General features: G+C 54.3%; 1 protein-coding gene across 5 annotated transcripts in view; it reads left to right on the forward strand.

The window, feature by feature from the left end:
* RGS12 (regulator of G protein signaling 12) overlaps positions 1-24,280 on the forward strand; it is a 104,728-nt gene that overhangs the window by 40,104 nt on the left and 40,344 nt on the right. For 4 of the 5 annotated variants that reach the window (XM_045075113.1, XM_045075116.1, XM_045075107.1 and 1 more), the window contains one exon: positions 17,392-17,413. In XM_045075113.1, coding sequence (XP_044931048.1) covers positions 17,392-17,413 — 22 coding nt within the window. Of the gene's footprint in view, positions 1-6,678; positions 6,919-17,391; positions 17,414-24,280 lie in introns of those variants that run through there. The other variant, XM_013045818.2, reaches the window with a different exon arrangement.

The raw sequence follows: 24,280 nt of genomic DNA on the forward strand, positions 1-24,280 counted from the left end.
GGCGGGGTGGGGCGGGGCTGTCCAGTGGTTAGCAGAGGTGGAAGGACGCCACGCCCTTGACAGAAACACAGCCCAGCAGGTTACGTTCATTCCAGGGATGTGATTTTTTTCCACACCTGAAAATCAGTATAATGGGCCACATTAACAGAGGAAAGTAGAATTGTCTATCATTGCAGCAGACACAGGAAAAGCATTTGGGAAAAGCCAGTATCCATTCGTGGTAAAAACAAAACCAAAGAAAACAAAACAAAACTTAACAAAACAGGATTTAAATAGAACTTCCTTAATCTGACAATGATATAAAAACCCCAAAAAGCAGCATATGTAAGTTTTTCCCCTGAGGTCCCGAGCAAGAGGAAGACATACGCTCTTACTGTTCTGTTCAAATGTTTATCGCCAGTCTTAGCATATGAAGAAAGTAAAAACAGTAAAAATTTTAAAACCACAAAGGAAAGATGAAAATGTTCTTATTCTCACATCATATGATTAGGACATCAAAAATCTAAAAGAATCAATGGAATCATTATTAACATTAATGAATGCTTGGCAAAGTGCTAGATATTCTGTCCATATACTATAGTCAACTGTGGGTACACTTAGAAAATAGCATGTAGATTTAATGCAATTTTAATCAAAATCCCAACAGGTGTTTTGTCAAACTTAAGAAGATGATTTTAAACTTGGCATAGAAATGCAAAGGGCCAAGAGTAGCCAGGATATTCTTGAAGAAGAGTAGGTAGGAGGACTTCCGCTGTTTGCTGCCAAAACTCATTACAAAGTGAGAGCAGTTCAGGACTGTGTAAGTGTTGGTATATGGAGGGAAAGACAGACAGTGGACTAGAAGAGCATGCCCAGAAATAGACTACCCAGCGCAGGCATACATGTGCAGAGCAGGACCGAGTGTGCTCTTTTCAGTTGGTGGTGCTGGAATAAGGAGACATGCACATGGGAAAAAGAAAGAAAGGGGTGCCGGAGCAGAAGCAGCCTGCCTGTCCCCCTGGCCATGGGAAGGACGGGAAAGTTGTGATGTCTTCATGTCTCGGATGCCCCATGGCTGCTCTGGGAGTGCTGGTGAATGTCCCAGAAAGAAGGCAGACACCAAGGATTCCATTTCTGTACATGAGTAGAGAGGCCAGACTGATCTGCGGCCCATGACTGTGTGTTGGGTGTAGAACCACGGAGAGGGGCTGGCACATGGCCGTTCCTTATGGCCTGGGCGGGGCTACATGGGTGGCCCTTCATGATGTATCTTTGAACCACATGTTCTCATCAGGGGCTTCTTTCTGGGTTTGTAGTCCAGCTTCCAGAAAACATGCTTGGCCTGAGCCTTACAGCCCTGCTGACTGCTGGGGTGGGCAGTGGTCACCAGCTGGGGTTCTGTAGGTGAGCCCAAGGGAGGAAGAAGATGGGACAGAGGGGACAGGATGTATGGAGTGGGGGGGATAAAGGGGCCTGCCCTCAGCAGGAGACGAGCTGCTGACAGATGGCGGGAACTGGGGAAGGGCCTTGGGGAGGGAGGTCAGGGGAGGAGACAGTTGCTGTAGACATGTCAGAGGTGAGATCTTGTGTGTTTTCAAAAGGTGCCCATTTTGGTCATGACTTTGGCAGATGGTCACCTGGGAGGGAGTGACCCGAGAGACCGGTCAGGAAGAATGTGACCAGCTCTGTGGGCCCAGCGTGGACCGCGGGGCATCTCTGCCCCATAGGTGTTTAGTCAGGCAGAGATTGGGGCATGAGCCATGGTCTTGATGTTTGTGAGAGGGTCCAAAGGTGCCGAGAGCCCAGAAGAGGGGCCCCAGGGGCTGGGGTGCTGAACTGAACACACAGGCTTATGAGGGAGCCATGCCCCGAGACCAGCACAGGAGGCCCAAGTCTCTAGAGGTCCTCCACCCAGTGTCCCCAGTGTCGCCGTGGTAGGCTGCTGGCCACGGGGAGAAAGAAGCAGTTCACTGTGTGTGCAGCTGGACTGGTCCCCAGTGGTCCCTGCGCAGAGCGGGGAGCAGGTGCAGTGGGGAGCAGGGGTGGGGGTGCACGAGTGCAGACCAGTGGGGGCTTCTTGCCTTAGTTGTTTGGACCAACGCACCAGGAAGTCCTCCATGGTGCAGCATGTGTGAGACTGCGTGCGTGACTGGCATGTGTGTGGGGTAAGCAGACACTCTTGGAAAGGGGGAGTGACAGCTGTCACGGGTGGGGGTTGGAAATGGCCCGTGAGCCCCCCGGGCAAAAGGGAATGGGGAGGAGGTGGCCCTGGGACCTTCGGTGCCTCTGATGTGGTACAGTTGTGGCAGGAAGGCTCTTGGACTGAGCTGGGGGGTGCCCGCGCTTGGCCAGGGCCCAGAGAGGGGGTCGAGTGTCCCTAGGTTGCACAAAGGTCCCTGGACCTGGGGACACAGTGGGAGGCCTCTGGTGCTGGGGACATCCTGGAAGGAGGCATGGCAGGCCATGGTATGTTTGTGGTTGGGAGGTGGCGGGGGGGACCGGAATAGGCTTGTGACCAGAGTTGCTAAGTATAAAGGAGGCTTTAGAGTAAGTGGACAACAAGGAGCCGAGGGAGACGGTGATGTTTGTGTTGAATGTGGAGAAACTCGGGGCTATGTGTCCAAGGCCTGGGTCCATACAGCTGTGTGTGGAAGGTCCTCGGGCAGAGCAGGGGCAAAGCAGGAGGGACAGGGAGGGACAGGGCCCAAACCTTGCCCGCGGCAGCTGGAAGCCACTGCTCAAGCTCACCAGAGGCGTTCCCTGCCTTTAGGAGCTCCTGGGGCGTCCGGAGGCTCAACGGAAGCTGTGAAGTTTTTAAATGACCAGGGGCCACCACCACCCACCAGACTGGAGAACAGGTAGGGTGGGAGAGAAGCCGCTGGGAGAGCCCAGAGAGCCAGGGGATCTGGGGCTGGGCAGAGAGGTGGTGGCAAGGGCCAGAGTCTGCACACAGTGGCCCACAGGCCAGAGGCTTGTCTTTCAAATAAAGCTTTATTGGCACACGGTCTCTCCATTCATAGGCTGTGCTGTTGTCATAGAGGCCCAGCTGGGTGGTATGACTGTGGCCCACAGACCTGGAAGTGTTTGCTCCCTGGCCCTCCTCAGAGCAAGCTTGCTGCCCTCCAGTTAAAGCCACATTGCTGAGCTGGCTTTGGCCCTGGGAGGGGGAGAGGACCTGGCCGTTCTGCTCCCTTTCCAGAGGGCCCTCTGGGGAGTGCCCGGCCCACAGGTCCTGCTGCCCCTTGAACGTCTCTGGCTCTAACCAGCATCCCATGGGGAGCTCCCCATTGCTCCTTCTGGCTCTCTCTGGTTCTGCGCCCCCACTGGGTCCTCCCTATGCATGGGGATCTAGAGCGCTGTGCCCAGAGGAAGTTTGCAGGGGAGACCGCCCAGGTGTGGTCTGCAGGGACTGGCAGTTTGGGGGCTGGACAGCAGAGGGCGCTGAGGTCATGCATTTCCTTCCAACCTGTCCAGACCTGGGGGTGGGGTATGCCTGCACTTGAGGGGCTGATCCTCAGATTATCTCCCTCTGCCACGCTGGAACCTTGAGTAGAGTGTGTGTTTTCCAGAAGACCTGGGTAGTCCTTACGGGTCCAGGGCATTAAGGGGAAGGTACTCCTCCTCCTCCCCAGACTGGCATGGGGCAGTGAGCAGGAACCCATGAGAGGTGCCTGGGGAGGTGGGAGGCTACTGGGAGGGCTCCTGCCAGAATACAGGAGGGGCTCTCAGCAGGATTTTCTAGGTGGCTGCAGAGTGTCCTGTCTGCCCAGCGTGCCTGTGTTCCCGCTGGAATGTCTGCTCCCCTCTCATCTGTGTGCTCTGGCCAGAAGACTCTCCCCTCACTTGCTCCCAGAGCTGCTCTGACCCTGTCCCCACAGGGCCTCTGCTGCCACTCCCAGGTGCTTACGCTTCCCAGCTCAGGACTGAGCCCTGGGCGGGTGTGGGGAGGAGGGAACAAAGAAAGGGCCTCTGGGCAATCTCTGGCCCTGTTTTGCAGCCCTAGGTGCTTGGTACCTGTTTCCTGTTGTCTTGCTTTCTGGGCCGTAGCTCCCCATTGAAGGCCCCTAGCTTAGCTGCTAGGTAGCTCACTGGTCAGGCAAGCCTGACCTGCCTGGGTCTGGGGGGAGGGGAGGCAAGGACCCCCAGCCAAGCTGGCACTCTCCCCACTCCCCCTCTGTGCAGCTCTGTGCCCTGCAGTGCCTACCACGACACCCTGCCACCCCTGCCAGACTGCTTGCACCCAGACCCACACCTGGTTTTATTAGGGGCTGGTCTTTGTGGGCCCAGGTCTGAGTTCAGTCCTTACCTGGCCCTGAGCCGGCATACCCATCCGAATAGGGAGGGTGGGACAGTGAGTGTGTCTGGTGTCCTGGACACTTGCCCTCAGCAAGTGCTGGGACTCTGGGACATGTGGATGGCCTGGGAGTCCCTCCCTCCTCTGCAGGTGAGCCAGGCTCCGGGAGCTGAGGTTGCCATCCAGCTGAGGGGGTCTGTCGCCAGATTCTTGCGCCATCTCTTCCCTCTCCTTGCCCTGCAGTCAGCAGAGAAGGGCAGGTGGACAGTCGGAGGGGAGACACAGAAAGCCCCCAGGGGACACAGGGATTCTGAGAGACCCCGCATGTGGAGCTGGGTAGGGGCAGGCTGCTGTTCGGGCCACACGTGACAGACCACACAGACGAGATGAACTTGTACTTCCTCTGCTGGGATGTGGGCATTTCTGTCTGAAGTGATTAAAATAAAAACAAGCTTGGGTCCTGGGTGATAGTGTGGACAGCCCAGAGCCTGGGGGCCGGGTTTTCTCAGGGTCCCAGCCAGAGGTCCCTTGGGTACCTGCCATGCAGTCTGGTTCTGTCCCTGGTCCCTGGTGTCTTCCAGGGTCTGGCAGGCCTTCAGGGCTGGAGGCCCACTGTCCCCTCCCCAAACCTACAAATTAGTACAGGCCTGTCGCATATAGGGAGGGAAAATAACTAGTGTCACAGAGTCACCACCCAAGAAAACTGCCAGACTGTGTCCTCGGAAGGTGTGTGCATGCGTGTTGGAGGGTGAAGTTGGAGGGGAGGAGTGTCAGGATTGGGGAAGGGAGGGTGACGGGTGTCCCGTTTGTTTGCCTGCTGGGCCTGGCCAGATCCTGTCTCAGCCTTGCCAGTCTGTGGTCAGTACCACATAGCACCCTGCGCACCGCTTCCCTCTCTCGCCACCGCCCCGGGGGTAGGAGCTGGGCTTGTGTGCTTCCTCTGCCAGACTTGGTTTATTCCCCAAAAAGGGGACTTGTTCGCATGCTCCGGGGAACCTGTCTGTAAGTGGCGGCCCCCGCTTTCCTTCATACTGCCAACTGTCCTGTTGGAGAAAGACGAATCCTGGAAAATGGGGGGGGGCATGGAACTTAAAGTTGAGGCCCTAGCAAGGGCGGTGGCTCTAGGCCCATCCAGGCCTGGCGGGTCATCCACGGAAGCCCGGACACCCCGGAGGGCTGGAAGGCGCTCTCTGGGCTGAGGCTTGTTTCATTATGCCCTGGCCTACCTGGAGCGCAGGGGGCAGGAGGGAGGCGGGGCTGCCTGGTGCATCCCTGCCCACCTCTGGGTGGGGGGGTGGGCGTGCTGTAGGCTGCTGCTCCCATCCTCTCTCACCGCTCTCCCCCACCTCTCCCAGCGGGTCCTAGCCCTCTGTGCAGCCTTCCCCCATCCCCCAGCCTGTCCCACAGCCCTGGGCAGTGCTCCCCCTCCTGGCCCTCTTCTTGCTTGGTCCCCTCCCAGCGTTTCCTGCACTCAGGGGTGGCGGTGTGGATGGTCATGATGGCTTCTGCCCCTTCCTCGCTCTTGACTTGATGTCAGTTCATACTTTGGTTGCAGGTGGATCTCGAGAAAAGCAGTCTGAGGCAGCGTGAGCTCATGCCTGTGTTTTGTAAGATTTTCACCTCTCAGGCAGATCCCATGCTCTGTTTCGCGGACTCCCCTCGCTGAGTGCTTACTCTGGGAATGCTCATGTTTCTCCCACAGAAAAGCAAAAGTTGGCATGGTCAGGGCGGTCAGCTGAGGGCCCGACTCCTAACCCAAGGGCCACTCTCCCAGCCCCTTGAGCCTGTGGGCATTGCCTTTTGCAGCCTGGGGCAGGATGCTCCCTGAGGTCTGCAGCCTCCTAATCCTCCATGGTGGGGGAGGGGGTGCTGAGCCCTGGAGCCCATGAAGATGGGACCCTGACACGTACCACGTGGTGCAAAGAAGCCCTTTGGGAAGAGCGGTCTGCCCCTGGGTCTCCAGCAAGTCAACAGGCCGTTTTGCTATGACACCTAGGTTCTAGACTCAGTTTCCCATTTCTTCGTCCTCTGTCCACTGGGATCTGCCGTGGTTCCTTCACTCGCAGCCTGTGGAAGGCAGACGAGGCAGATCGTAGGACACAGACGCGTGAGACAAGTTGTAGGAACCCGGCCGAATGCGCAGGTTGGCATCACAGAGACTCGTGCATATGGAGGCTTTTAATAGACTCATCAGCAGCTGTGATTAAGGCTGTGAACTGCGCCACGCCGCTAGAGAAACCAATTCTGTGCAGCTGCTGTGCCGACGGAGTGTTACCCCATCAACTGAAGTTCTAGTCTTCCGATTCGGTAGAGGAAATACTTGAAAAATGATCTCACAGCGTGACTTATGTAAACGGCTTTTTTTTTTTTTTTTTTTTTTTGGTACATGAGACAATTGAGATAGAGTCTGAATCCCAGGCAAACCACAGCTTCCTGCAGTGTCCTGTTGCCATGGGTTACGGAGGGAGCGGAATGGAACTTCAGCTGAAATGTCTTTAAACTTCCCTGACGTGCACGGGCATGCTGCCGCAGGGACCGGTGTAGGGTAGATTGGCTCGACCGGTGTGGGGCGGAGGTGTTCCCATCTTAAGATGAATTTGGGGAAAGGGCTGTCAAAGGAAGCGCACTTGCTAAATGAGCAGCAGGTAAGATCTTCCAGCTGTCTCTTGTCATTGAACAGATTTTCTATAAGGAAGCTTGGCAGCTCTGTGACTGCTTTGATTTTAAACCGTTCAGTGAATGGGGGATTTTAGGTGTTGGCTTTGAAAACCCTACTGATGTCTGCATCGCGGAGCCCCCCGGAGCAAGACTGGGCCGGGAGGGAGGGTCGGCAGCAGCTGGTTGGGGGGGCACCAGCCCAGCCTCCCTGGCTCCCAGCAGCGGCTTGCCTCGTGGGTTAGCCCTCCAGAGAGCATCTGTGCCTTTTTCGTCCTTAACCATCGTAATGTGAATAGATTTGAAAGATGAGTGAGCTCATTGTGTTGAAGTGTTAAATTTCAACGGATGACGAAAATCTATCATAGTCTTTAAATCACTGTTTTATATCTAATATTGTAAAATGTAACAAGTTGATGCTGCTCTGTACACACACACGGAGGATTCCCGGCATAGGGATCATTCTCCGAGCTTTTATATGAAGTTGAAGTTACTATGAAACGTCTTTAAAAAAGGTTTGAGATTTTAAAAAGAATGTTTATTTTCCTCTTGCAGCTGTGTTATGTTTCCATAAAGGTAAAAAGAAATTATTTACGGGAGAGTGTCACGAATGATAGGATACCAATATTAAATCTGTTCTTTTCTGAGAGTGGTTTCATCTTGGTATTTTCCTGGTGTCGAACTGGAACCTCTGGTTTCCAGTTAGAAGGAACAGGTTTGGGTGTGAGGTGCAGGGGGAAGGAACTGCCCCCTTCCCTTTACATGGAAAATAGGAATAGATTAGATGGAGAGGTCACGAATGATCCTGACACAGGGTGTGCATATTTTAATGTATTTTAAAAATATTCAGGATGTAGTTTGCCAAACCCAGGGACTACTAACGCTTACTCTAGAGGGTGGAGAGGCGCCTTTGATGTTTACGGGCTTGGGTGTACCCACCTCTGGCTGCCTCACGTTCCCGTTTGCCCCACTCCTCGTCCTGGACGGAAGAGTGAATTTTGGATATATCGTGTCCTTCGTGGACCAATTAGCCAGCTAGTTATTTGTACATAAATGTGGGTTGTATTTTTAGTTCAGTGGTATATAAAGGCAAGTTTTAGAAGATGTGGGTTTTTATTCTGAGTCAACAAAAAAAGGTCACTAAAAATCTGTTTGCACTTGACTGTATAAATGATTTGGATCCCTTTTGAATTTTTTGCAAATGCTCGAATTCGCAAATAGGTTGTTGGCATGGGGGTGTGCAGATCTGGTGGCAGCGTTTTATTAGTAAGTGGCTGTCCATGAGCAGCTCACTCCCCTCTGGGGTCCAGGTGGTACCAGAAGGTCATGGGGTGAGTGGTAGGTGCTGCGGGGGGTGAGGTGGGGCGTGGGAAAGTGGGCAGAAAGACGGTCCTCATGGGGGGCTAACCCCGCGGACACATGGTGCAAGGGGGAGTAAGATTGGGGGCCCATGTGGGAAGGCTGGGTCCACACCTCGCCAGCTCTGCCATCGGGAGCCAAGTGCTTCTCCCTTGGAGTCTTGGCTTGGTGGTGGGGAAGTGGGGGGGCCCCAGTTGGCTAGGTGGCCGTCTGTGGTGTGTGTGTGCGCTCAGCGGACACTGTTCAGCAAGAAAGGCTGCGTGTCTTGCAAGCGTCTTTTATCTGAAGCTGGAGAGCCTTTCTGTCTTGGTAGGGATGCTTTCCTTTCCCACAGTCGTCCTGGGGAGCACAAAGGAGAGCCGTGGCTGCCGCGCCAGAAACAGTGAGAGGCTCTCACTGGCCTGATGAACAGACCAGTTTCTCCATCTTTTAAGATGTGAAGTTGAGCGGAAGTAGACTGGAAACACGCATATGCACCCCTTTGTCCAAACAAAGCAGTCGTGGCCCTCCAGCCACATGGGACGGTGTCAGCCCAGAGGGGCTGAGGTGCTGTGGGGGTGGGGAGGGACACCAAACCCACAGCCTGAAAGGACTGTGATTGTCACAAGAAGAAAGTGGCAGCAAGCGTCCTGTATGTACCTCTCGACCCGCGGCTGCTGTGGCACTTGTGGGGGGCCAGGACTGGGGGTGCATGGCCCCCACCCTGCCTCCCACCGTCCTGCTTGGGTGCCCACCAGGCCAGTACCCCGTAAACGGCAGACCCTGCTGGCAGAGGCCCAGCCGAGCTTGTCCTCCGGGGAGGCGCAGGCTGGGTGGGGAAGAAGGCAGAGCCGGCCACATGGTCCAGCTCCAGTCACAGGCCCTTGGGGGCTGGGGGATGGGGAAGCTGAGAGCCGGGTTAGGTGTCCCCAGGGTCAGGCCGTGTGGGCTGCCAAGCAGCCCAGCTGGCCATGGGTTGGGAGCAAGTATGTCAGGCGTGCCCTTCTGTAGGCCAACGCGCCTCCTGCCCGGCGGTTCCGAACCTCTGGGAGGAGCAGGGTGGGTTGCACAGAATTCTTTTGCATTCGGCTGAGTTTCTCTCTTTTTTTTTTTAGCTCAGATGAATGGACTTCTCTGCACTGCTCATCTCCCCTATCGGCCTGTCCCACTCCCGGTACTGCTCCAGCGCCGAGCAGAGCTGGGGTGGAGGGTCGTGGGCCTGTGTCCAGTGGGCTGGCCCTGCGCGGCTGGCGGTCCGTCAGTCTGCGTACTTGGCCCCAGATCGCTTTTGGCCCTAAACCCACTGGGGGAGGGGCCTCGGGTCTGCTGGGGGCGGCCACGCTCATCCCACAGAATGCACTGCTTGCAGACACATTCTGCTCTCCCTGTTGGAGGCTCTGCTCCTGGCTGTCTGTATAAGAAGACCCCCCAGTCTGTTTGTGGAAGATTTCAGTTTCTGTCTGCACATCTGCCCCTTTCCTTCAGTGAGAAGCAGGCGCCCTGGTGCTGGCCGCTCTCCCTCCATGGTATTTGCTCAAGCCGGTCCTGTCTTCTGCTCCCCCAGTCCTGTGGTGCGACCGGCATGGGGGCTTCTTTCTCCCTGACTCCCCAAGGGGCGTCTGGCACACTGTGCTTTCACCCTTTCATCTTTTCATCCTTTCTTTCACTTGCCCTCCACCCCCGAATGACTTGGCTGTCAGTGTTTGTCATCCCCCCAGGAAAGAAAGGCCAGATTTCCTAAAACCACAGGATGTCTGGGTGCCCTGGCATTGGAGCAGCTTTCCTGGGGGCCCCCCGTTCCCTCAGGCCCCCTCCCTGGCTTCTCTCCTCCAGGTGCTATCACTTTGAGACTGCCCTTCTCAGCCTGCTTCTATCCTGGGGACTCCTGACTCCAGACCATATCCATTCCCAGCTCCCTCTGGATGTGCCGGAGGCGGGTGGGAAACAGTGGCCAAGTCGGACTTGGGCTTCTCCCTCCATCTCCCCTGCCCCTCAGTCAGGCCTTCCCTTGAGCCCTCCGTGTCCACAGGCCCATGGACTCAGCCCTCCAAATCTGTCCCTGTGTTCTTCTTTCCTCGCCCCCACCTTGCTCTCTTGCCTGCAGCCCTGGGCACTGCTCACTCCGCCCTGCATTAGCCAGTCTCCCGCGACACCCCATGGGGATGCCTTTGCGTGCCCTTCTCTGTGCTGTGCTCTCTCCCATGGCGCCTGACTTGCCCAGGCAGCAGAGATCTGACATTTTTGGATTCATCTCCGACACCCAGCAGAAGCACCTGTGCGCGGGGCTGCCCGGTCTAGGGGCTGTGGAGACGGCTTTGTTGCAGTGCGCCCCCCCCTTTCCCTGCACACATGTGTGCAGAGGCATTGACGAGGGGAAGCAAACCACTGACACGTCTTGGCCTTTATGAGAAAGCATATCCCTGGGGTTGGGCTTGCACTTCACACAAGAGTGGAGCTTGGATTCCGGCCCCCTGCATGTCTCTGCATGTCCCATTCCTGCAGGAGCTCCTCCGCGACAGGGTCTGTCTCAGAGCGAGACTCAGTGGAGCATCCCAGGAAGGGACGTCCCAGCGCTCACTGCTGTCTTACTGGGATGTGAAGTTGTGGGTGTCATTCCAGACCTTCTGCCTCTTCCCACCTCGTGTCCTTCTTGAGTTGGGCCAGCTGGTGAGGAAATGGGATTGGCAGTCTTTATGTCAAGGTCAGAGGATTTGGCGGTGAAGTCGGATGTACACACCGAGTTCCTCGCATTAGTGTGGAGCCCGTGTGCCACTCACCAGGATGTTTGCAAAGTGTGTCATCTCAGGCTTCCCTAAGGGTGTGCCAGGAACACTCACTCTTACGTTCTTGGGGAAATGCTGTCATCCATCGTAGGTTTGGGCTGCTTGGGTCTCTTCTGATTTTACTGAAGGATGAAGAGGTCTTTGGGAGGCAGGTGCAGACACGCACGCATGCTTTAGGGAGAGAAGCCCAGGTTCGATTCTGAGCTTGGGCTCTGCCCACATCTGACCCAAGGCCCTCTATTGCCCCGTCCCCTCTCCCCCTCGGGCTGCACCCAGTGTGGTGTGCTGTGCTCTGATGGGTCCCCCCTGGCCCACATCACGCGGCACTGGACACACCCAGAGTGCCTTCATCCTGTGTCATTTGCCCCATGTCCTCCCTATTTCCCGGATCACGGAAATCCTTTATTGTGCACATCCTAGTTTGGACCTTAGAAATATATGCCCCTTCCCTGCCTCCACGGGAGCCTTCCCTCCAGGTGTCTCTTTAGCTGGGCCTGCTGGAAAGTGGTTGTGTGGAGTGTGCCTGTGCTTGTGACTCACGTGCGTGAACATGGAGAGAGCCGGGGCTGGGATAGATCACTGGCAGCCCAGTGTGGGGACGGCCTCTGGGAGGTCTATGGGGGGTCACTCCTGTGCCCCGCCACTGAGGGACCTTGGAGCTGACCAGCAAGGGCAGACATCAAGGCTGTGGTGGGCCCACCTCAGGGGCCTGGCAAGTAAGGCTTCCCTGAGAAGGCACAGTTGATGCCATAGCCAGGTGGGTGGACCAGCCAGGTGAGACTGCAGGGGGGAGTGGGGAATGGGGGTGAGGGCACGGGAAGGGCTGGGTCCTCAGAGTCCTGGAACTACACTCGGCAGGAGGAGACAGGGGTTATGTCAGGACCTTGCACACGTGACACACACAGCACGGATCCCGGAAAGTACTTGGTATTTTCCTTGCACGTTTTTCTATTCATCTTACTTCATGGTTGACAAATGTGGCTCATGGCCTTTGAATTGATTTTGTAACTCCTTTGGGGGTCATGGTTGGGCGTGAAGTCCCCTGGGCCCGCGGAGCCCAAGTCAGGTTACAGCCCCCGCAACAGGCCCTACACGGGCCCACTCTTCCGCATTCAGTCCAGTGAGGAATCATCTAAAACTTAAACAATCAAGTGTGGTTTTTTTTTTTTTTTTACGATTTTATTTATTTGAGAGAGAGGGAGACAGAACGAGAGAGCACACAAGCAAGGGGAGCTGCAGGCAGAGGGAGAAGCAGGCTCCCCGCAGGGCAGGGAGCTCAACCCAGGGCTCTATCCCAGGACCCTGGGATCATGACTGGAGACAAAGACAGATGCTTAACCGACTGAGCTCCCCAGTGCCCCAATGATGAAGTTTTTAAAAAGTCACGTAAACATGTATTAAGGCTTTTTCATCATTTGTGTTATTTCTATTCTTTTTGTATTCAGAACGTTTGATACATTTGGGCAACGTCCAGCCTTTAGTCTTTTATTTAGGACTCAGATGGGGCTGATTAATACTTTGTATGTCCAAGGTAGGAAATTCTGTCAGTGTCTCAAAATTGAAAATTGGTATTATATACGACTATATGCCAAGTAATTTGGTGAGGATCTAGCTTAATCCATGCCCTTGTCTAGTATTACAGACAGGTCCAGCATTGAGAAATGCTAGCTTCTCATATACTTTCCTTCATATTAATGATTGGAAACTTTCACACTGTTAATTCAAAGTAAAATATCCACAGAATGTGTCCAGGGTTCCTGCTGGGAACAAGTCTGATTACCACTGAACTGTCCAGTTTAAGAGGCTGACCTGAGGAATGGAGATGGTTTGAACTTAAATTGCGTATCTACCATACTTTGTAAGTTTCTTTCAAACAAATATGTTATGTCAGTGTAAATTCCAGTCCTGCAAGCATATGTTCTAGAACACTCTCGAGCTGTTTCGTTATGGTAAGCAGAGGGAGATGATCACTTACTGGGACCTTTGTCACTGGCGGCTTGTTTTTGCAGTTCTGCGGCTTTTGTAAGTGTAACTTGCACATACGGACTACAGAAAGAGCCCACGAGTATAGACTGATGAAAACGAGTTGTGATCCAGATTGTCCTGGACATCAACATAAACATCAGGGGCATTAAGTTGTAATTTGTAACGATGTGTGTAGTAGTCCCGAGGTCTCCCTGTGCTGAGACCTTGGGAATGCCCGACTTTAAGTCATGCTGAGCAGTGGGCCTGCCCCCGGGGGATGCTCTGTGGCAAGTATCGGGGTTGGGGGGAGGGTTCCGAAGCTTTGCCATTTTGGACCACGCCCTCCCATCAGCTGGGCTGTGCTAAAAAAAAATTACAGACCAGGCTTTAAAAGGGTAACTGGGGTCAGAACCAGGCATGTCATCGATCCTGAGGCAAACAGAAATGATTTGGGGGTTCCCCCTCGTTTCCACCTCCCCGTTGTTGTCAGGTTGTCTGTCTGCGCCTCCTCCCCACTCCTCGCTGAGCACCAAACACTGGCTGCAGTACAGCCCGCTATGCACCCCCCAACCCCATGCTCCCCGCAGGAAGCCTCCCGGCCCTGCTCTGCCAGCCCCTGCTGGTTGGGGGGGACCACATCATCTCTTTAGGCCTCCTCTTGGAGCAACGGCCCCTGATCGGTGCTGCTCAGCCTGCTCCCATGTCCATCTCAGGGGCCAGGGAGCTGGGGTGCTGAGCAGATATCAGCTGACATCCGCCTCTGTGCGCCTGTAAAGGACAGTAAATATGGGACAGTAAACAGAGGAATCAGGTTCTGGTTCCTAGTAATTATACATTAGTTACTTGCAGATTAAGTAAGCTAGTTAGGAAAAGCATCATCTGTTTCTCCAAAAATATGTGAACTTGTAGAGGACAGTGGTTTTTTTGTCTGGATTTTATATATATATATATATATATATATATATATATATTTCCCCCCCCCCAAAGATTTCATGTATTTATTTGGGAGAGGGGCAGGGAGCAGGGAGCCCGATGCGGGCCTCAATCCCAGGACCCCGAGATCATGACCCAAGCCAAGAGGTGACTCAACCGACGGAGTTCCCCAGGCTCCCTGTGTCTGGGTTATACTGAAGCATGTCTCCCTAGAACTCCAGCTGGCCTATGAGCATCACTAGGGCAGCAGGTCCAGAGCAGAAGGTGGTAGCCATGAGTGAGGCCAGAAGTCTAGCCTCCTCATGACCCCTCTCACACTGTGGTCGGTGTGCTAGGAGCAGTCCTCATGTGAGCTTGAGAAGATGTGGGGTTATAGGGGGACATCTGTGACCTCTGAGCCCTGACTGGCCCCTCTGGGAAGAGCCTTAGCACAAAGAGCCCATTAACCCTCAGCTTTCCAGATGCCTAGAACTTTCCTTGGCACTTTAAAGATTGATTGATTGATTTGGGGGGAGGGCAGAGGCAGAGGGGGAGAGAGGATCTCCAGCAGACTCCCGGCTGAGCACGGAGCCCAATGCAAGGCTTGATCTCACAACCCGGAGATCACGACCTGAGCTGAAACTCAAAGTTGGAATTGAACCGACCACGCCCCCCCCCCAGAAGCCCCGAACATTCCTTAGCATTTTAAGTTTGGGAGGTGCTCTTTGGGCTCAGCTTCCCAAACTGGGGCAAGGGAAGGGAAGGCACATTTGAGGCTATGGCTTAGAGATCTTGAGTGCCTCTTGGAACATGGTGAACAGCGGAGGCACCCGGAATGCTGGAGCTCCTCTTCCGGAGGACGTGCTTGGGGCGTCCTGGGAATGGTCTGTGGGCAGTGAGCTCTTGCCCCCTCACGCCTTCTGAAAGAGTCCGCTGGCCTGTGTCTGGGCCTTGTGCCACTCCTCCCCTGTTCGCTGCCGGCCCTTCTGGTCTCTGACTGGCCACAAGAGTGACCATTCTCAGGGCTGTCTTCCAGATCCCAGACTCTCCTCCACAGCCTCCCCCGGGCTCACCCCTTTCCCCAGCGTCTGATCTCAGCATCCTTCACTATCAGACACCTCGTGGAGGACTGTGTTTCCCGGAGGCCCCCTCATCTCTTGTGTAGGTTCCAGCTTCCACTGATGAGTTCAGAGCTCAGGGGCATTCTCCATCAGAACTTTCCAGTGTGCAAGGGTCTCTTGTCCTTTCTGCTGGCTCTTTTCTCCTGGTGGGCTTTTCTCTTGGGTCCCGGGGCGGCGGGGTGGGGGGGGGTCAGTTTGAATTGTGAGCTCACGTTTGGGCGGGCTCACTTTTGGAACTCCAGCTAGGCCTCCAATGGGCTGCTTTCCTCCCAGAAGGATTAGGGAGCTGGGCATCTTTGTCCAAGAGCCCCGGGGCATGTGGCTCACGCTCTGCACCTGACCCCTGGCCCAGCCCCTTCCTGCCCCATCCGCGTGGCTTCCCCGTTGCCCCTCCACGGCACCTCCCTTTCACCCCCACCTTTTCCCATCTCTTTCGGCTTCAGGGACACGCCTCTGTCCTGGATCGTGGTTTTGGTTCATTTTGGGGGTGGGCGTAGAGAGATTTTTAGTGCATTTGTTCCGTCTGCTGACATCTGAGAATGTTGTTTTCACCATCATTGCGACACGATGTTGACCATGGCCTTCTGATTGGTGAAGTTTGCATTTCATGATTAATTTCTCAGATGTTATTATTGACAGTATTTCTGATTCTGTGTGTGGCCTTGTGAATTTTCTTCGCATAATCTCGAGGGAATACTGTGCCTTTAATGCTACTGAGTTTATAACGTGACTGTGGGTGATTTACTGTGAGGACGGGAGGGACAGCTTCCCACACAGCACTCGTCAGCCTGGGAAGGAGACTACCCTGTGCTTCCAGAGGGAAGTTTAGACCCCCAGTGGCTGAGGGCTGATGGCCTGGTGCTGGCTGGCTGCGGTCCACACTTGGCTGCCTGTCTGGCAAGATGGAAGTGTGAAGACTGGACACGCACCAGTGTGTGTGTTTGCTGTTGGGAACAGCTTGATAAAGTGCCAGGGGTCAGTTTTAGAGCAGTTCTGCCCCCTGGACTCAGGATGGTTTGAAATCACGAGGAGCCCCGATCCCAAAACTGTCAGAGCACAGGCCTGTTGGAGCACAGGCCCTTTCCCTGGGGCAGAAGGTCATCCCTTAGTCAGGTCTCTAGCCTTGCAGGTTTAAGTCCCACAAGGTGAGGGGCTCCAAATGCGAGAGGGTCCCCCATCTTCCAAGTAGACTGGGAGGTGAGGTTTAGGGGGGCCTGGTGTTAGGAATGGTCTGTCAGCCGGGCCTTTGGGCAGACCGTCCTCATGTCGTGCACTCTGGTGTCATCTGCCTCCACAGAAAGGACATGGGTCTTTCTCCAGGCCAGAGTGCCAGGGATTCTGTGGCCACAACTGAGCCCTGGGGGGCTTTGATCACCACCGGGAAATGTGTAGCTGCTAGGATTGGTTGTGTGCATGGTGATGGCCGGAGGGCAACTTGGGGAGGCCCCAGAGCCCGTATCTCAGCACATGTGCCCTTGGGGATCGGTCCTCACATCATCCTGGGGAGCTGTGGTGCCAGGACGCCCAGCGAGGTGGCAAGCTATCCCTGCAGGCTCCTGTGTCCTTCTCTCGTTGGCTCTTTCCAGCCTCCTGTGTCTGTGCACCGAGGTCCTCTCCTTCCTTAGCCGCCCCTCCCCTCCCCACCACTGGCCCCGCGGCCTGTGCGGCGTCTTGCAGTCATCTTCCTCAGATGGGCCTTTTATTAGTCCCTCTGTCTGTCCTCCCAGGTCCTCCCTCGTGGCCTCCCACCACTTGCTGGCCTGTTCTCCTCTTGCACAACTTGTTCCTTCTTGCCCTGGTGCCTTTGAGGCAACCGCCCTTCCCTGCTTCACTCCCACCCTGTCCAGGCTCCCTACTGGCAGGCGGGCTTCAGGCTGACCCCCGAGGGACTCTCCCCTGCACCTGTCCCCAGCACCCTGCGATGGGGCCTGGATCCCCACACAGGTGGAGGCAATTGAGCAGCCTGGCGCAGGGTGGGCCTGAGTACAGTGTGCAGGGGGCCTGTGTCCTCAGTACCCCATGTACCCCACATGCTGCCTGCACTGCAGTGGGCTCCTGAGCCTGCCTTCCCTGAGGTGTTCTAATGGTGTCAAACATGCTGGGATTTGTTCTCTTCCCATGAAAGTGGTGATGACTCGCGCAGAGCCCTGGGTCCCTGGCCCGCCCGGCTTGGGCGGGGTTCGCTCAGGAAGTGGGAGCACGGCACTCGGTGTACAGAGGTGCCCGCGTGTCCTCCGGAGCCCTTCCCTGGAGTTGGGGCCCACTGCACTCGCATGACGGACCTACTGCTTCCCGACTTGTCATGAGGCTTCATTAACTCATGTCTCTCTCTCTTTTCTTTCAGTCTGCAACTGTATCTGATGGTGGTAAGTCCCAATTTCTGATGTCTATTTTTTATTATTTTTAATGAAGTGTTCAAATTGTGGAAGTGTGTTTGCCATTGGTTGACCCAGAAGAGATGTTTGCCTTGCCTCTCCCCGTCCCCTGGGGGAGGGTTGCTGTCGGGGCTGAGGTGGGGGGAGCTTCTGCCGTGGCTCCCAGCGGGCAGGGATGCGAGTTCTGGAAGCCGTTCACTGCAGAGACATGTTAGGAGCCCAGCCCCGAGCCGGCCTCGGCGGCAGCATGTCCCATCCCACACCTGTCCTGACGAGTCCAAACATGCTGGCTTGCTAACCAGCAGGAGAAGATTGCAAAGCTCTGGCCGAATTTGAGCAATTCTGGAAACTTGGGTGAGACTCAGGTGCTATGGAAGGGCCCAGCGAGTGATTTGAGGCCCCAGGGTAAGAGGAGGAGGTAAGAGGTAAGAATGAAAGGAAGCCTCCTTCCTGCCTCTAAGTAGTGTCGCATGTGGGGACTCCTTTTCTGGGAGCGACCCAGCATGGAGAGGCCACAGATGTCCTCTTGGCCTGGAAATTGCTCTGACGGAACCTCGTTCTTTTAGCTCAGTGCTGTTTCCCAGGTTCTTATGATACTCAGGAAAGTCCTTATACTCTCAATTTCCCTTTTGTTTTCCACATGTTTTAATTAATATATTCTTCTGTCTTTTGAGAATCGAATGTTCTAGTGTATCAAAAGATATGAGCCCTGTGTTCTCATGTCTGCCGACAGCAGGTCTGAGGGCCGGCAGTGGTGGCGGCCAGAGCGGGACAGGTCTGGGGTTCAAGGGTGCCTGGGGACCCAAAGGGAAAAAGAAACTCAATGTGGTGTTCTCGACACTGTCTTTTGGCACAGCCACTGGCTTTGGTGGCGGGCCCTGGACGGGGCTGCTGGCACAGCGGGTGGCTCAGCTCAAGCCTGCAGCCCTGCTCCCTAGCGCCTGTGGGGTGCCTGCAGAGCACCTCTTGAATTACAGACATGCTGATCCCTGAGGTTGGGGCCATGGATTGGGAAGGTTGTGTTTGGGGATTGATTTATTCTAATAAAAGGAATTACGTTCCGTATTTCACATACAGTGATAATTATGCCATTTAATCAGCCTTCAGCTGGGAGTGGGAACGATTTCCTTAATGAAAAGAAATAGAACCAGTAACCAAATCCAGGAAAAAAAGCAAGTGGTTTCTATAACATTCTGTTTATGCTTACCCTTTCTTTCCTGGTAGAAGACATGCATTTCTGCAGGGGATTTATAAATGTGAGAAGTTCAATTTCAACATAAATATTAAGCCTAATCCCCATGACAGTTTTGTTCTGTCAGGAGTGGGTGCAGGAGTCCCAGAGGTTGGGAATCTCGTCCTCTCGGGGTGTGTACAAAGCCAAGCCCCCTGAGTGTGGGGAGCCCCAGACTCATGGTCCTGTGTGTCCTTCCTGAGGAAAAGGCACCCCGCTGGTGGCAGGCAGGGCCCCTCCCCTGCAAGGCCTTCCACCCTTGCAGACCTGGGTGCCTCAGGGCACCTTCCAGGCCCTTCTCTGTGCAGGGCAGGAAGGGAAGGGCTCACTATTCCATGAGTATGCCCTGGACATCAGGAGCTGCTTCAGGCAGCTTGTGTGTGTTTTATTTTATTTTTTAAATGCTTTTTAAATTTTTCCACCTTTGATTTCTCTTCTGATTTGTAAGAAGAACAAGTTTCTCATTGAATTTGCACGCTAGGTCTAGGAGGAATAGATTATATTCTGCCATCTTTGCAGGTGAGCGCACTGAGCCAGAGAGGCTACGCTGATCAGAGTCACAGAGAAACCAAGTTAGTGGCTGGAATTCGGGGATTCTGACCCTGAGGTCAGCCTGAGCACAGAACCTGCGGGGGGAACGCGGCCACCGAGTCTCATGGCTCCCGTCTTCCCGCCCCATCTCGCCCCAGGTCTAGCCCCAGCCCCCCTTCCAGTCCCTGACCCTGCTTCCTGGGGACACTTCCCCAGCAGCAGACAGGGGCCTGCCAAGTGGACCCAGGCAGAGGCTTGCAGTAGGTTTCCCCATGGGGATGTTTGGGGTGCTGTGCTGGCCGGGAGAGTCAGGTTTGCCGAGGGGCCTGGGAGCTCCAAGCAGCACACCTGCTCCGGGAGGAAGGCAGGGCCCCAGGAGCCAATTCACAGGTGGGGGAGGTCTCCACATGGGCATCCTGCGTGGCCTTGGTGAGGTGGCCATCACCCACCCACTCAGAGACACCGTCAGTAACCACTGTCTTCTGTTTCACGTAGTGTCCCTTTATCTCACAGCCTCTCACCGTCTAGTGTGGCTTTGTTTTAGGGAAGTGGACAAGGCTGGTTTTGTGATCCTTGTCAACTTGAGGAGTATTTCCACTTTCTCACAAGGAGAGGCCTCATCGACGGCTCCCCGCCGCCAGAGACCCTTGTGCAGGCAGGGTTGGAGGTCGGCCCCTGTGGAGGGCAAGCCAGGACTGGGGAAGGGGAGGGGGGGGGCGAAGCCCAGGGGCAGCTTCTGCCTCAAGGAAAGGAAGAACATTCTAGCATCACAGAGAGTCTTAAAAATGGAGCTGTCACCCTGTGGGAAGTTATTCAAAACTTGCTCTGAGTGGCCGCCCACAGCTGAAAGCCAGAAGTGCCGAGGTGGGGCGGTGAGAGGGGCCGGCCCGACTCTCAGTCTGGGCTTGGAGTGGGGCGGCTTTCTTGTAATAAAAGCTTCTTCCTGTATTTGAGTTCTCTCCTTTTTTTACCCCGTACCAAGCAGCTTTGCCAGGATTCCCCTCCCACCCAACTCCTACGTCCCCAAAAGGTTAGGCTGCTTTCTGCCATTCCTAGATGTGCCTTTTGAAGCTGAGAAGTGAGGTGCGAGGGGGAACGTTTGTTCCCCCCACCCCAGGCGCATGCGGTGGGCACGGCCATGGACACAGTCCCCGCAGGGGCCATATGACACCTCCGCCCAGCTGTCCGTGAATGCTACCTCACCCGTCTGGCTCTCGGCTCTCCCCCGACACTGCTCCCAGAGCCTCTCTGTCCCCTGGGGGGCCTGTCCACACCGCCTGCCTCCCGCAGTCCCTTCCCTGAAACTACCAGCCCTCTGTGGCCTGCTCCCCTACCAACACCCAGCTGGGCCTGCTGGAGCTTGCCTGCGCCTTGCCGGGCACCATCCCCCTGCCCTGGTCTCATGTGCCCCTCAGGCCCCATCCCTGTCCTGTGGCAGCTCCTATGAGGGATCTGTGCTTGCCAACCAGCCTTCCTCTGAGTGTTGGCCTGGCTCCATCTGTGCCCAGCACTGCCGACGCGGCTGTCATCCTCATTATCTGTCTGTATGGCTGCGTTGTCTACCTGTCCACCTGCTGGCAGGTGGCCTCCCTGTGGTGGCTTTGGTGCCCTGCACAGCAGGCAGTACCCAGGGTGGCCGCTGGATGAATGACTGAATGAAGGCGTTCACAGGACGCGCAGGCAGAGCCTTGGCTGGGATAGTGGCTTTCAAAGGTTTTAGTCGTTGGTGGAACTCTCTAGAACACAAGCAGGCAAGCCCCGCAGAACCACATTTGGTAGAGCACAAAAGCAGAGCAGTCTGGTTGAGTCATGGTGCTGGGGCTGCAGCCCAAGCCTTCTTCCAGGTGGCCGGCCCATGGGGGGTCACATGTGGCCAGTCTCCTGTCTTCCTCCAGAAGTTGCCACCCATCACCTCTCACTAACAGACACACATATTTTTTTTAAGATTTTATTTATTTATCTGACAGAGGTCACAAGTAGGCAGAGAGAGAGAGGAGGAAGCAGGCTCCCCGCGGAGTGGAGAACCCGATTCAGGACTCAATCCCAGGACCCTGGGATCATGACCTAAGCCTAAGGCAGAGGCTTAACCCACTGAGCCACCCAGGCACCCAGAGACACATATTTTTGAAGTCCGTTACGAACTCTGTGCCATAAACGAAGAGCAGTCCTTTCTACTAGTTTTGATTATTGTTTTAACATCAAAACGGGAACATTTTTGAAGTCGGCAATAATACCAGATAAAAGACGCATGGGATTTTTAATTCTTGTTTGTTCTCTGAATGTACATGGGCTTTGATTTTAAGCCTCCTCTCGCCTGTTTTTATGTCTGCTCTTTCCAAGGACGTGCACAGTCTGGGGAGCCGTAGGGCAGTGGAGAGATGGCCGGTGCGTCCCCGGGCTGGTGGGTTAGGAGGGAAGGGGCAGCTGAGTTGTCCTGTGTGGCTGGAGCCATGGGGGCCTTGCTGGGCTTCATCGAGCCAGCCTTGACTTTGCAAACTCTGGGGCGGTGCCTCTCCTACTTCTGTCCTTAGCACTCCATCACGGGGAGATGGGGAAGTGTCCCTTGCTCTTTAGTTCCTGTGTAACTGGGAGCTAAAAAAGCTGTGTTCATAAGTTGGGATCATTTAGTAACTGTGGTCAGAGTAGAGGGCAACGATATGTCATGTTAGCAAGCCACTAAGATGACACATGTCACGGACCTTGGGCCTCAGGAAAGGCGCCGTCCAGAAACAAGGCCGTGTGTTCTTGGCCACATTGGTACCTGGCCATGCACACTCTGGCCCGTCCCCACTCCTAGTACCCATATTCTGCACGCAGGCTCTTTGGGTTTCTTTTTACAATTATTTTCATTTTCCCCAGCTTTACTGAGGCAGAGAGGACAAATAAAAATTGTATGTGTTTAAGGTATGCGACACGGTGATTTGATACACATATACAATGTGAAATGATCACCGCAATCAAGGTATTTAACATGCCCATCACCTTGCATGGTTACTTGTGGGGAGGTGTAGATGAGGACCTTAACATTGACTCTCTTAGCATATCACAAGTGCACAGGACAGGTTTGTGAAGTGTGGTCATCATTTGGACCCGAGGTCCTCAGAGCCCAGTCATCTTATAACTGAAACTCTGTGAAGCTCAATCACATCTTCTCCGTCCCCCTTGCGCCACCCCTGCTAACCACCTCCTGCCTTTTGCCTTTGTGGACTTAGACTCCAGGTGCTCTTGAACTTCACGCTTAGACACAGGGGTTTTTTCCCCAATAAATACAGGACAGTCCTGGAAATACATTGTCCTTAGGATTTTCTTTTCTCTGACCTACTTTATTGTAAGATACAACCTATGATACTGTGACAACCGACTATGTGTGGGTCAGCTGTGTGTGTCATCAGCAAGTCTCCTAGTCAATAGGAGACTTTCCGCAATGAAGTTTCGAAAGAGAACACAGATTTCGGGTTTGTGACTGTGTGGGGAATGAGTTAGATCACCCTAAGCCCTGTGCTGTTCAAGCATCCGCTATATTTTAGATCCCACACGCGAGAGAGAACGCACAGTACCTGTCTATGTCTGGCTTATTTTATGTAGCATATTGTCCTCTGGGTCCATGCATTGTGTCCCGAAGGAGACAAGAATTCCTTCTTGAAGACTGAACAGATAATTCTCCCCTGAATGGATATATCATAATTTCTTCATCCCTTCACCTGTCGACCAACACCACGCCTCAACTGTTGTGAACACAGGGGTGCAGATCTCTCTTGGATGTCCTGATTTCAGTCCCTTCGGACACATACCCAGAGGTGGGGTTGCTGGGTCACAGGGAAGCTCTATTTTTATTTCCTGAGGAACCTCCCTACTGGTTCCATAGTGGCTACACCCACTTACCTTCCCACCAACAGGGCACAAGGGTCCCTTTTCTCCACGTCCTGGCCAACACCTGTTGTTTCTTGTCTCTTGGATAAGGGTCATCCTGATGGTGAGGTGATTCCTCACTGTGGTTTTGACTTGCATTTCCCTGATGATGAGGGATGTTGAGGATCTTTTCACGTACCTATTGGCCATCTGCATGTTGGTTTCAGCTCAGGTTGTAATCTCGTAGGTCGTGGGATCTAGTCTTACATCAGGCTCCCTGGTCAGTGAGGAGTCTGCTTGATATTCTCTCCCTCTGCCCCTCTTGCTGCTCATGCTTTCTCTCTCTCTCAAATAAATAATCCTTAAAAAAAAAGTCGACCCATATCCAGCCACTCTGAAATAGGGGAGCACCACATCAGGTGTTTCTGTGGAGAGCCGCTGAGGCAGGGGGATGGCAGGTCGAAGCCATGCTACCCGACATCCCAGGTCACCCATGCAGATTTGGGTCCTCCACATGTGCTGCTCAGTGGAGAGGACCGGGCCGGGGTCCCTCAGGCTGCTTGGTGGCTCGGACACCCAAGAGAGACCTGGCCAGCAGCCTCCACATTCTCCTCCTGGGTTCCTACCCGTCCTGGGCTCATGGCCACAAGAGTACACGTCACCCGTGGAACGTGCAGTCTGGTGTCAGACCCAGAGCCCATGCTGCGAGCTTCCGTTCTATGTGGAGTGGAGGAGAGAAGGCTCGCCATCCACCCTTTCACAGGCTTCTCTGTCTCTTCTTTTTCACTTAGACTTGCTAGCGGCTTTCTGAGAATCTACAGGTGCTTTGTTCCTCATGTTTCTGCTTCTTCAAGAAGTCAGTCTGTTCTTATCGTACTCTGCACAACTTGGTGGCAAAAGTCTTTTATTCTAAGTTATGAGATTTTCAGATCTATCTTGTCTCTTTTTATCTCTTTTTTGGTGCTATAATAGTATTGCTCTTGTCCTCAATTTGTTTTGTCAGCTGTGTGCTCTCCCCGTTCCCTCCTAGAAATATGAAGAGTTTTAACCTTCTTTACGCTAGGTTTCCTTTCAGACCAGACTTTGTGTTTGTCTTTTGCATGTTATACACCTTCTTTCCTCTCTCCATCCATCCATCTACCCATCCATTTACCTCTCTATTCGTTCACCTTCCCAGCTACATAGGTCAGCAGTTGCCATGACCCCAATCACTTTCTGGTACATTGTCCAGCCTAGGGAGACCTCAG

Source organism: Mustela putorius, unplaced genomic scaffold (assembly GCF_011764305.1).
Source record: "Mustela putorius furo isolate JIRA1106 unplaced genomic scaffold, ASM1176430v1.1 tig00000083_pilon_pilon_pilon, whole genome shotgun sequence".
NCBI lineage: Eukaryota > Metazoa > Chordata > Mammalia > Carnivora > Mustelidae > Mustela > Mustela putorius.